At 44.4% G+C, this 13918-nt stretch overlaps 1 protein-coding gene across 1 annotated transcript; it reads right to left on the reverse strand.

Moving 5' to 3' along the window:
* Positions 1-1457: 1457 nt before the first annotated feature.
* On the reverse strand, positions 1458-13495 carry LOC116988052 (UPF0472 protein C16orf72 homolog). The gene is made up of 4 exons (XM_033044484.1): positions 13194-13495; positions 12593-12679; positions 8410-8682; positions 1458-2566 (listed from the first exon to the last, which is right to left on the reverse strand). Exons 1-4 carry the CDS (start codon positions 13396-13398, stop codon positions 2328-2330), a joined length of 804 nt encoding a protein of 267 aa, XP_032900375.1. The 5' UTR covers positions 13399-13495; the 3' UTR covers positions 1458-2327.
* Between the last annotated feature and the right edge of the window lie 423 nt (positions 13496-13918).

Genomic DNA, 13918 nt, shown 5'->3' on the forward strand with positions numbered 1-13918 from the left:
GATTGACTTGGCCACTCAAGAATCGACCATCTTTTATCTTTGAAAAACTCTTTTGTTGCTTCAGCAGTATGTTTGGGATCATTGTCTGGCTGTAGAATGAACCGCTGGCCAATGAGTTGCGAGGCATTTGTTTGAACTTGAACAGATAGTATGTATGTATACACTTCAAAATTCATTATACTACTACCACCATCAAGTGAGCCAGTACCATCAGCAGCCATACATGCCCAGGCCATAACATCCCCACCACCCGTATATCATAGATGAGGTAGTATGATTTGGATCTTGGGCAGTTCCTTCTCTCCTCCATATTCTTACCATCACTCTGATATGTTAATCTTCATCTCCTGTCCACAAGACCTTTTTCCAGAACTGTGGTTGCTCTTTTAAGTACTTCTTGGTAAACTGTAACCTGGCCATCCTATTTTTGCAGCTAACCAGTAGTTTGCATCTTGCAGTGTAGCCTCTGTATTTCTGTTGATTAAGTCTTTTGCGGACAGTGGTCATTGACAATTCCACACCTGACTCCTGAAGAGTGTTTCTGCTCTGTCAGACAGGTGTTTGGGGATTTTTCTTATAAAGATAATTCTTCTGTCATCAGCTGTGGAGGTCTTCCTTGGCCTGCCAGTCCCTTTGCGATTAGTAAGCTCTTCCAAGCAGTTGATTTTGGTAAACCTACGGTTTGACTGATGTCTCTAACAGTTTTATTCTTATTTCTCAGTCGCATAAAGGCTTATTTGACTTTCATTGGCACAACTTTGGCCCTCATGCTGATAAACAGCAATGAAACTGCATTTTGTTGTCTCTGCACTGTACACTGACAATGACAATTAAAGTTGAATCTGAAAGTTTCCGAAGGTGATGGAAAGACTGGAGGAAAGACTGAGAGCTCTCTTATACCTGCATTAAGGAGGCAATTAAACGCACCTGAGCAATTACAAACGCCTGTGAAACCATGTGTCTCAAACATTATGATGCCCTGAAATGGGGGGGGGGGGGGGGGGAGACTATGTATAAACATCGCTATAATTTCTACATGGCGAAACCAAAATGTATAAAAACACCCTTTAATAAAACCTGACAATGTGCACTTTAACCACATGTGATTTTTTTTTCTATTACAACTCTCAAATTGTGGCGTACATAGGCAAATAAATAAATGATGGGTCTTTCTCCCAAACATTATGGAGGTAAATACATCCACCCGGCATCTTTAAGTAAAATATTGGCCTATATTCACTAGCAATATACAAGGAGGCAAATACGTTTGTGTGCACATCAAATGTGATTCAACAGGTTGATGTCAGGCTCTTGCCAAAGTCACGGTACAACACTTCACCCTCATACAATCAGACTGAAAGAAGAACCAGTTATCCGAGATGGGGATGAAGTCTTGGAATCATATCCTTTCAGGACTCTTCTTCACGAAGGAATGAGAAACTGGACAAGTTGAAAGATTTGTTGCGTCAGTATTTAATGGATTCACAACTGTGATTAGCCAGAGCAATGCAATTTAAAGTTTTCACAATTCAAACAGATATAATTCATACTTTTAAACCATTTCTCAATTCCTTGACCTTTCGATAGTTGAACATTCAAGCACGGCTTTCTCCAGAGTCACATTGCTTTAAAACATGTACCACACTCTTAATACTTTGAACCTTTGAGATGCAAGTTCAAGGTAAATGTGCTTTTAAATGAAGACATTAAGGAACAAGAAAGCAGGCACATAATACCGGGATCTTTGCAGATAAGCCAGAGAGCAACCACCCTCAGCACCCTTAACTGCTGGTCTTTATACAAACTTAGCCCCATTTTTTTTTAGAACCTCAGGGAAGAAGTGACCTGTCAACCTGCCGTTCCTATGCCATCCATAAAAACATACCTTCATGTCCAAGGTCTGAATTCCTGGTTTACAAAATAAAGCAGAACACTAACATCAGGAAGGGAGGGCTGGTCGAGGTCCTAGGCACAGGCACCAGATTGAAGATCAAGGATCGGGTACCTATGAGCCAGTCCATCACAAATCAGTCTCCAAACTTCCATTAAATAAAGTGCCAAAGGAAAATTACCAAGAATGATGTATAATGCACTATTTAGGCAATGTGCAGATAGAAATCTTCACAATGCCCTTCAAAATGCACTCTGAATTTGCATTTTCAAGTACAAGTGTGTGGCAATATTGAAATAATCACAATACACTTTTATATTATAAACATTTGCTCCAAGGTTTGGCCAAAGGTTTACTTGTTTTTTTGGTTCCTACGTCTGCCGGGCGCCTGCTGCAGGATTACCTCCAGTCATTTGGGAGCTTTCTCTGTGTCTCTTCAAAGCATGCGGCTTCGTTTGTGACTGGGAGGCTCAGTGATAACATCATTACACTGGGCCGGAGCTCTCTTTCTTGAGCTCTCCAGATGCCGGGCCATCTCTTCTGCAATAAAGCTATTTAGGTCCACATCCTGCAGGCTGCTGCGTCGGCGCGCTGAGGCAGAATTGCTGCCCGTATGCGACGGGGACCCAGGTGCTCCTGAGCGCACGCTGACGTTCGCCATGGCTCCACTGAGGCCTACAGGACAGCAAGTGCAAACAGAAACTTTTAATGTCAGCAATGGTCTCTCCCTCTGCACATCAATTACTGAATCCTTCTGGGGGACCACAGCTGAGAGACCTCAGAATAACCATCACTGATAGAGCAAGCTGATGGATAATGAAGGGGACTAAATTCCCCAGCGGGATGAGGCAGGTTGAAGCTGGGGGGATACACTGGGACACTGTATATGGGCAAAAGCAGCAGCGGCCATTTTTATGCACCTAATAGGCTGCCCAATATATATCACTTAGAGTTGTACCCCATAGAAACTGTTTACAACTCCAGACAGGAGGCATACATTTAGCCATAGTTAGAGACAATATGCAGCTGCAAGCCGGTGGGTGACCCTGTATTCAATGTTAGAGTTCTGTGGGACAGGAATTACTAGCTTTTATACAGGCAGCAAGTGATTAGATAGAATGGGTTTGGTCTTGGGAAATCACGTCTCACAAATATGAAGGTTTTTTGAAGAGATTATCAAGAGGTAGATGATGTCTAAATGGCCTCTGACAAGGTTCCACATGGCAGGTTAGATTAGAAGGTTGGATAACATGGAATCCGAGGTGAATTAGATAATCGATTACTTTTTGTTTTAGAGATGCAGTGTGGAAACAGGCCCTTCGGCCCACCGAATCCTCACTGACCTGCGATCACCACGTGCACTAACACTAGGGACAATTTACAATCTTCTCGAAGTCGATTAACCTACAAGTCTTTGTAGTGTAGGAGGAAACTGGAGCACCCAGAGAAAACCCACGTGGTTAGAGAGAATGCACAAATTTTGGGCAGACAGCAACATGTGAGGTTCAAACCCTGGTCTCTGGCATTATAAGGTAGCAACTCTACCGCTGTGCCACCCCAATTCAAAATGGATTTGGGGGAAGGAGTTACAGTGCAGTTGTGGAAGGCTGCTTTTCGGATCTGAGGCCTGTGGTGTGCCACAGGAATCAGTGCTGGTTTGTTTGTTATCTATACAGTAACCCCTTGTTATAACAGACCATATCGGGGTGGGAATGGGAAGAGAGGAGAATGGTGCCCGTTATTGTCGATTGTCCGCTGTAACTGAGTAAGGGATTATCATTGTATAAGTGGTAGAAATAATAGATCCAAATCTCCCATGCTTCTCTGGAAAATGTTCTCAATCAATATGTAGATGGCCTGAGAGAATGGCAAAGCTCAACCTTCTCTTGGGAGATAAAGCAAAGCAGGGAAGCACTGTAGGACCAGTGACCATAATTCTATTATTTTTAAAATAGCGATGGAAAAGGATTGATATTATAAAACTAACAAAGGTTAAAGTCCTGAATTGGGAAAAGACAAATGTCGATGGTATTAAATCAGGAACTTTTAAAATTTGATTTCCTTATTTGCAGGTAAGGAAGTGCTTGATATAACCATATAACAATTACAGCACGGAAACAGGCCATCTCGACCCTTTTAGTCCGTGCCGAACACATAATCTCCCCTAGTCCCATATACCTGCGCTCAGACCATAACCCTCCATTCCTTTCCCATCCATATAACTATCCAATTTATTTTTAAATGATAAAAACAAACCTGCCTCCACCACCTTCACTGGAAGCTCATTCCACACAGCTACCACTCTCTGAGTAAAGAAGTTCCCCCTCATGTTACCCCTAAACTTCAGTCCCTTAATGCAAGATTATCTTTAAAAAATATATATTTTTAAACATAAAATAATGAGAGTTCTGGGCCAAAATGTTCCTGTTAGAGTGAGGGGCAAGGTTGGCAGGAGTAGGGAATGCTGGCTGATGAGGGATACTGTGGCATTGGTTATGCAAAAGGAGGCAGGTCAGGTATATGCAAGTGGAACAAGTGAATCCCTTAAGTATAGAGAATGTGTGAGTATACTCGAGAACAATCAGCAGGACAAAAAGGGGACATGAGGTAGGTTTGGCAGATAAGGTAAAGAAAATTCTAACAATATATTTAGTGCAAAAGCATAACGTGGGAGAGAATAGGGCTCTCAAAATCCATCACGATAGACGGGTCGCACCTGAACTGGATGGAGGCAAATATTGTGGTACTGGGGGTTCAAACACGCTTGGCCTAGGAATGGGACCCAAAGTAGTAGCGAGGTGGGGGCAAGCTGGAATTGGACAATTACGGCAGGTTCGATAGATAGGACAGGCAAGGAACAAGGAAAATTTGTAGGATTATATTGCATTTATTTCAATGCAAAAAGCCTGACAGATGTACTAAACTCAAGGTATGGATAGTTATGTGGGACAATTACAGCCATAGAAATCTGTCTGAGTGAGGATCAGGATTGGAAGCTTAATGTTCCAGGGTACAGGTGCTACAGGCAGTGATTGAGATTTGGGGGGGGGGGGGGGGGGGGGGGGGGAGGACGGGACATCACAGGAGAACATCACAGTAATAGCCCGAGATGGCATTACTGAAGGATTGCCCAGTGAGGCTAATCAGGTAAAGCTTAGAAATAAAAAGGGGATGGTCATCTTGTTGGGATTGTACTATAGGACCCTAAAGAGTCAAGAGGAATTAGAAGAACAAATATGAGAGGATATTTTAGACAGGCACAAGACTAATGGGTTTGTCATAGTACAGGATTTGAACTTTCCTAATGTACACTGGGATTGTCAATGTGCAAAGGGCTTAGATGTGTATGAACTTGTCAATTGTGTTAAATAATGTTTTCTCAGGCTATAGTGGGGCCTACAAGGTAGAGGGCAAAGCTTGACGTACTCTTAGGAAATAGGCCAGGACAGGTGACCAAGGTGTCAGCAGGCAAGTATTTTGAGACAAGTGATCACAGTTGTATTAATTTTTCAATAGTTATGGAAAAGGCCCGTGATGGTCTACAAGTTAAAAGTGTTAAATAGGGGCTAGGCCAACTTTGATAGTATTGGACAGAAACCTGCAAAGGTTCCACGGAGTAGGTTGGTAGACAAAGAGATGCCTGGAAAGTGGGAGGCTTTTAAAAGTGAGAGTTGAACATTCCTGTTAGAGTGAAGGCAAGGCATCCACGAGTAAGGAACTCTGGATGACGAGAAACTGAGGTTTTGACCAGGAAACAAAATTGAGGCATTGAGCAGGTATCCACAGTTGAGATCAAGCGGATCTCTGGAGTATAGGGGATTAAGGAGCATTTTTAAGGAAAACAGAATGGCAAAATGGGAGCATGGGATGCACCTGGCAGATTTGGTTAAGGGGAAACCAAAGTACACAGTATGTCTTTATAAGGGTAAAAGGGTAACTAGGGAGAGAAGAGGACCCCATAGAAACCAAAGTGGTCATCTATGTGCAGAGCCACAGGAGATGACCAAGGTCCTCAATGAATACTTCTCTATTTTAACCATGGAGAAAGACATGAAGACTAGGAAACTTGGAAAAGTTAACGGCAATGTTTTCAGGATAGTCCACATTGCAGTAGAAGAGGTGGTAGATGTCCTTAGGCATATGAAGGTAGATAAATCTCTGGTGCCTTATCAGGTATTTCCAAGTAAGAACACTGTGGCAGTACAAGAAAATGTAGAAGTCCTGGCTGAGATACTTGAATTACTGTTAGCCGTAGTGCCAGAAGACTGGACCATACCTAATGTTGCCTCAATTTAACAGCTGCAAAGAAAAACCTGGGAATTACAGACCAGTGAGCCCAACATTTGCAGCAGGCAAATTACTGGAGAGGATTCTAATGGATAAGATACACATGTATTTGGAAACATTGGTTGATTTGGGATAGTGGGCATGGTTTAGTGTGTGGGAGATTGTGTTTCACAAACTTGATCTGAGTTGATTGAATAAGTAACAAATAAGTTTGACGAGGGCAGTTTCATAGATGTAGTCTTAGCTTAACCTCAGTAAAGCTTTTCATAAGGTCACGCATTATAGGCTGCTTTGGAAGGTTAGATTGCATGATATCCAGCGAGAACTCGCTAACTGGATATAGATTGGCTTCATAGTTGGAAGTAGAGGGTGAGTTTAGAAGGTTGTTACTTGAGACTGGAGGCTCGTAACTGGTGGTGTGTCAGGAATTGGTGCTGGGCACATTGCTGCATGCCATCTATATCAATGATTAGAATGAGAATGTACAAGTTATGAATAGTAAGTTTATAAATGACACTGAAATAGGAGGTATCGTAGAGAGTGAGGATGGTTGCCAAGAATTACAGCGAGATCATGATCAACTGTGCAAGTGCGTTGAGGAATGGCAAATGGAGTTTAATTCAGATAAGTACTAGGTGTTGCATTTTGGGAAGTCAAACCAGAGCAAGTCATTCAAGTGAATGGTACAGCCCTGGGGAGTGTTGTAGCGCAGAGGGATCTGGGAGTACATATATAATTCACTAGAAAATAGATAGGATAGTGAAGGCAGTTTTGAGTATAGAAGTTGGAACGTTATGTTCCAGCTGTACAAGACATAGCTGTGGCCACTCTGGGAATTTTGTGTTCAGGTTGGTCACTCTGCCATGTAATTACACAGGAAAAATGCAGAGAAGATTTACAAGGATCTTGCCAGGAGGGCCGGAGCTGTATTTAGGCTAGGACTTTATTCTAGAGGTTGTGTAGGCTAGGACTATATTCCTTAGAGTGCAGGAAATTGAGGTGTGATCTTATAGAGGTGTATAAAATCATGAGGGGAACAGATAGGGTAATGCACAGTGTCTTTTACCCAGAGTAGGGTAATCAAGAACCAGAGGACATAGGTTTAAGGCAAGGAGATAAAATTGCCAGAGGAGGTAGTTACGGTAGCTCCAATAACAATATTTAATTTTGGACAGGTACATGGATAGCAAAGGTTTCGAGGCATATGGGCCAAATGAGACTAGTGTAGATGGGGCATCATGGCTGGCATAGGCAAATTGGGCCAAAAGGCCTGTCTCCGTACTGTGCAACTCTAGCAGTACGAGATAACTGTAGGACCACATTTGGAGTACTGTGTGGAGTACTGGTTGCCCTGCTATAGGAAGAACTGGAAATAATGCAAAAGAAAATTACAAGAATGTCACCAGGTCTGGTGGGTTTAGATATAGAGGTATTGCCATTCTTTGAGGACATAATGAACAGTAGATAAGGATGGAATGTTGGATATACTGTACTTTGAGTTCAAGAAGGCATTTCATAAAGTATTTGAATATTTTAGAGCAGAGGTATATTGATTCTTAATTAAATGAGGATGAAAGGTTATCGGAACTAGGCAAACATCTGGTTTACGACTAGACCAAGCATGATTTTATTGAACGTGGAGCATGTTTGAGGGTTCAAATGGCCCATTGCTGTCCACTTTAGGAGGAGAAGTGAATGTCAATGATTATAGGGATGATAAGGATTGCTAGAAGGAGGGATACAATTGGAATTGACAAAACATTTAATCACAATTTAAAAAACATAGAATGTTTGAACTTTTAAGTAAGGAGAGGAGGACCAAGGTACAGAAGTTGGGGAGCTCAGACTAGAAGGGAGGAGAACCAGGGTGGGAGGAAAACAATGGAGACTAGGAACTATGATTGAAAACTGTTCTGAACGCTCAAGCAACAAGGGTGTGCGTGGGCTAGGGGAGAGCAGTGGAGGGAGGCAATAATTTGACAAAGGAGGCTAGAATTGAACATCAAAACTGGGAGGTGGCTTCGGTAAAACCATGAAAGAATTTGTGAAGGAGGTTAAACTAAATAAAATACCAAGAGGCATTGGGATGTACTATCCAGCGTGACTTTACCCTTCAAAGTACAAAGCTGTCCATAACCAGGTCATAACCTCAGTCTTCAAAAAGAGTAGCATGCGAGCAGTATGTTGAGGTTAAGGTCAACTCGAGAACTTGCAGAAAATCTTTAATTTACCGTTCACGGCAATGGCGTCAGTAAATGCCTGGAGGTCACCCTCTGCAGTCTTGCTTGCATCCTCCTGCACTCCCAGTCCTGAGGGGATGTTTAGCCGAGGAGCCAGTCTGCTGCTTCTTGATGGCGGTGACTTCCTGCACAGGAAGCTGAGCAAGTCCTCACGGTGTATGACATGTCTCCTTTTTTTCGCCCAGGCCAGCATTTCCTTATTTCGCCTTTGATAGCCTCCTTGCACACCCAAATCCAAGCTTGCTCGGTACGTTTCAAGACCATCTGAAGGGGAAAGGTTCATCACAATGAACATGAAAATTTCAACACTTTTGCTACCAATTTCATCCATTTCTCACTTTCATACAACCCACATCTTCCCTTCTCTTTTTGGATCTCCATGTCACTATCTCTATCTCAGGAGATACGCTAGCACCAGACATCCATTTCAAGATCACAAACTTTATTCTACCTTCTCCCACTCTACTCCATTCCATTCTCATAGTTTCTCCGCCTCTGTCCCATTCTGGGGCTCTTCACTTAGGGAACTCTCAAATGGTGGATCATGGCTTCCCCTCTGTCATTGTGGACAGAATCCTTCACATTGACCACTTTCATCCTCCTCTTCTCCTGGACAGAGTTCCCGAGGTCCTCACCTTCCTCTGCACTAGGTGCTGCATTGAACAAATCATCCTTCACAATTTCTATCGCTTGGAATTTTGATAACAATCAGAAACTAAATATATGGTTTTGCCCCAACATATCTCAGCCCATCTATCCACATCATTTCAAAGTTTCTGGGTTTACTCTTTCATCCCACCAACCATTCTCCATCCTATGGCACCTTCCATTCCACTGCAAGAAATGCAATGCCAGCACAGTTTGTTCTTGCTTGCCCACTATCCTGGGATACAAATAGCCCTTCCAGGTGGAGCAGCAATTTATTTCACTTTATCTGGAGTTCGCAGTGTAGTCACTCAAAGCAGATAGGGTGACCACATTGAGGAGCACAAGGCACTGCCCACAGCAGTGACCCTGGGCTTCCTGCTGCACCATTCTACTCTGATTTCTATCCAAGTCCTTCTGCATTATTATAATGATGCCCATCCCAAGCAAGTAACTGTATCTCATCTTCCTTCCGAGTATGTTCAAGGCTGCAATACTGAATTTCGTAAGTTTAAGAAACTCTTTCTCCATCTGTACCAGAACTGATTATTTCTGCTCTAAGCCATCCATCAGTATTTTTTCCTATTCATTAATACATACCAACCTACTGGGCATGTCTTAAATCCTGTTTACAGTATTTTATACATAGATTGTATGATCATCCTTTAACTACAATGTACGTTTATACTAACTTAATCTTTTTTTTTAACTTGAAAGCCTAACTATTTCTCTTTCCACAGAGCTGAGTGCTTTCGGCATTTAGTTTTTATTTTAGATTTCTAAGTGCTGCAGCCTTCTGCCTGTCATCAGTGTTACACTGCACGTGGAGGACATGCTGACATGGTGACGGGCCAGCACCTGGGGTCTTTGGGGATGGCCCCCAGATGCCCATCTCTGCAACATCAGCCAAGATATAAATTGTGGTATGCAACCCATGTACAAGTAGTTCTGCAATAGTTGCATTCTAAAGAAGCTTGGCATTATAGAAAATTATGTTATAAAAAACACTGTAAAATTGGAGAAAACTGGGTTGGGAGCTAGAGTGTTTCAGACTCACAAACGTAGGGTCACAAAACTCATAAAATAAAGATTTTCCTCCAAGATTAATTAATTAAAAAAAAAAAATAACAATGTGTATTTTTGTTACTGCAAGCTAAAAATACAAGAAACTGTATGTTACATTAGAGGACACGAAACAGGCCTTTCTGCCCAACCACCTGCGATGACCAAGAAGGCATTCTGGGCCAGTCCACATTTGGTACATTTCTTTCTAAATTCTACGTATCCACATATTTGTCCAAATGTCTTGAAATTTGTAACTACTCATTTCTGGTTTCATCTGGTAGCTAATTCCAGATATGGACCACCCAGAGTGAAATGGTTGCCTCTGAGGTCCCTCTTAAATATCTTCCCCCCTCACCTTAAGCATAGGCCCTCCAGTTTTAGAATCTTCTACCCTTGGAAAAAGGCTGTGAGCATTCACTTTATACATGCCCCTCATGATCTTGTACACCTCAACAAGGTGACCCCTCAGTCTGCTTTGCTAAAATAAAGAAGTCTCCTATCCCACCTTAAGTGTCATCTGCAAATTTACTAACAATGATAACTACACCGCCTTCCAAATTGTTTATGTAGATAAATAACAGTGGGCCCAGCAATGACCCCCTGCAGCACTGCACTGATCACAGGCCTCCATTCAGAAAAACAACCCTCCACAACTACCCCCGAACCAACTGAATCCAATTGGCTATCTTAACTTGGATCCCATGTGATCTAACCTTCCAGATTAATCAACCATGAAGGACCTCTATAGTCAATTTCCACTGACTGCTCTGCCCTCACGAATTTTCTTCTTGGCCTCTTTATAAAGCTCCAACAGATACGCAAGACACAATTTCCCACGGACAAAGCCATGCTGACTACCCGATCAGTAAGTGCCACTCCAAATGCGAGTACATCCTGTCCCAGAGAATCCCTTCCAACAACTTTCCAACCACCTTCGTCAGTTCATTGGCCAGTAGTCCCCTGGCTTGTCCTTGCTGCTCTTTAATAATGGTATGATGCAAATATCATTGCAAGGGCCTTCTTAATGTCTTCCTGAGCTTCCCACAAGGTTGAGTATGCACTTGGTCAGGCACTGGGGATTTCATCCACTTTAAAACTGCCAATAGCTCCTCTTTGGTTATTTGCATCTGATCTAAGGCATCATAATTAATTTCCCTTAATTCCTTAGCTTCCATAATCTTCTCAGTAAAAACGGATGGGAAATATTCATTTAATATCTCCCCCCATCTCTTGTGGGGCTCTACACAGACTGCCATGCTGATATTTAATGGGACATATTCTTTCCCTAAACACCTAATATACCTGCAGAATCTCTTTAGATTTTCCTTTACCTTGCCTGCCTGATCCATTTCATGTTCTCTCTTTACCCTCCTGATAGTCTTCTTGCGTCTACACGAACATGCTATACGTGTACGATTGCCCAAATCTGACATATGCCTCCATTTTTCAGATGAGACCCTCAACCACAGGTGTCAGAGGTTATGGGGAGAAGGCAGGAGAATGGGGTTAGGAGGGAGATAGATCAGCCATGATTAGACTTGATGGGCTGAATGGCCTAATTCGTCTACTATGCCTTAAATAGCCTTTAATTCTTCTACCATGCCTCTCTAAACTTGCCAACCTTACGCATTATCATAATGGGAACATGCTGATACTGTACTCTTGCTATCTCAGCTTTGAAAGCTTACCACTTGTCAGTTGTTCTCTTTACCTAAAACAGACTCTCCAAATTTGGTCTTGCCCCAATTTAGGACCTTAACATGTGAGCCAGCCCAATCCCTTTCCATAACTACTTTATAACCAATATAGCCACAGTCTCACAGTGATCCTCCACTCTTACCTCATCTACTAAGAGGTGATGCCCTCTCCAGTCAGGCTATCTATATATTGATTAAGGAGTTCAAAAGGGAACTGCAGATGCTGGAATATCGAAGGTACACAAAATTGCTGGAGGAACTCAGCGGGTGCAGCAGCATCTATGGAGCGAAGGAAATAGGCGACGTTTCGGGCCGAAACCCTTCTTCAGAACACATTTAACAAATTCCATCCCATCCAAGGTCTTTTACATGTTGGGAAACCCAGTTCATATTAGGGATAGTCAAATCTCCCACAAATACCAACATTATTTTTACAGTCATCTGTAATCTCCCTACACTTCTCTAATTCCAAGTGGGGGGGGGGGGGGGGGGGGGGGGCTTTAATACAGTCCCAAAGTCATCATTCCCTTCCTGTTTTCAGGTTCTACCTATAGAGCCTCATTGGATAATCTGCAACATTCCCCGAGTTGGCCAACATCTACGACCTTTTCATCACCAGCCTCTGCCATGACACCCAGCTTGTCCATTCTCTACATTGGTGCTGCCTCTCCTGCTGAGTTCCGCCAGCACTATGTGTTTTGCTCAAAATTCCAGTATCTGCAGTTTCATATCACCACAGCAGTTCCACAGTGAATAGGCACACTTACCTTTATAGAGGCAGGTGACAGAAGTAGCTGCAGCCTGAAATGGTTTCCACAGGCTCTGGATACCCAGCTGCTGCTCGTAAACACGATCTGAAAGAAGTAGAACTGTATGAACTGGAGGCCTCAATGAAACTACTGATGTTCCCCACCACAAGTTTTGAAACGGGCACCACTGCACAAACTGCAAATAACCGTCCCACGGCATTGATGAAGACCCATGGGGTCCAGCCACCACCTGGAACTGTTCCCACCCCTTCTCCTTCCCAACCCTGCACTTTCACCCATCCGCACTCACCTACTCCTACCTACCCCTTCTCTCCCCCCATCATCCCCTTGTGTCCCTTCCCCCACCCCGTTCTGTCCCCTCCCCATTTCTCTCCTTCTTACCTCACCCTCCCCCCCCCACTTCCTCCCCTCCCTCATCCCCCTTTTCTACCCTCAACCCCCCACTCCTACCTTCAACCCCTCTCCTACCCTCGACCCCCCACTCCTACCCTCAACCCCCCTCTCCTACCCTCGACCCCCCACTCCTACCCTCAACCCCCCTCTTCTACCCTCAACCCCCCTCTTCTACCCTCACCGCCCGCTTCTCCCCTCCCCCCACCTTTGTACAGCTGGGCGACGGCGCCGGCCGAATTCTGGAACGACAGCCACAGCCGCTGCCTCTGAGGATCCGTCTCGGCGCCGCTCTCCGGCAAGAGCCCCTGGCGCTCGTCCTCGTCCAGGCACTGCCGCTCCCAACGGGACAGCCAATTCTCAGGGCCGTGACCCGCCATCAATGATCCGCTCGGGCCTTTCGCCTCTTCCATCCACCACCCGGCCCGGCCCGGCTCCGGTCCCCGGCAGACCGCGCCTGCGCGCACCCGGCCCCCGCCATACCACGCCTGCGCTCATCCGGCCCCTGGCACAATGCGCCTGCTCACATCCGGCCCCCAGTACAGTGTGTCTGCGCACGCCCGATCCCCCAGCGTATTGCGCATGCGCACACCCGACCCCAGAGCACTGCTGCTCATTCGGGTCCCAGGCTACTGTTCCACACTGCGCCTGCGTGGCCCCATCCCCGATGCGAGGATGGCGCATGAACTACAACTCCCAGAATGCCGAGGGACAACCGGCGCAAACAACGATTTCCCAGAATGCTTATCTTCCGACGAGAGGAAGAGGGCGCAGGCGCAGTGAGGTTACACCGTCAGCCGAGGATCACAATGCGCAAGAGGTGCGCGTGCGCACCGGGAAATTCAGAGCGTCGCTGAAGGCAAATATCTCATAGAGAGCAAAGATTGACAGAGAGCAACCCGGAGAGAGTGCGGAACAAACAGCAAAGAGAAG

The sequence above is a fragment of the Amblyraja radiata genome, chromosome 26 (assembly GCF_010909765.2).
Source record: "Amblyraja radiata isolate CabotCenter1 chromosome 26, sAmbRad1.1.pri, whole genome shotgun sequence".
Taxonomy (NCBI): Eukaryota; Metazoa; Chordata; class Chondrichthyes; order Rajiformes; family Rajidae; genus Amblyraja; species Amblyraja radiata.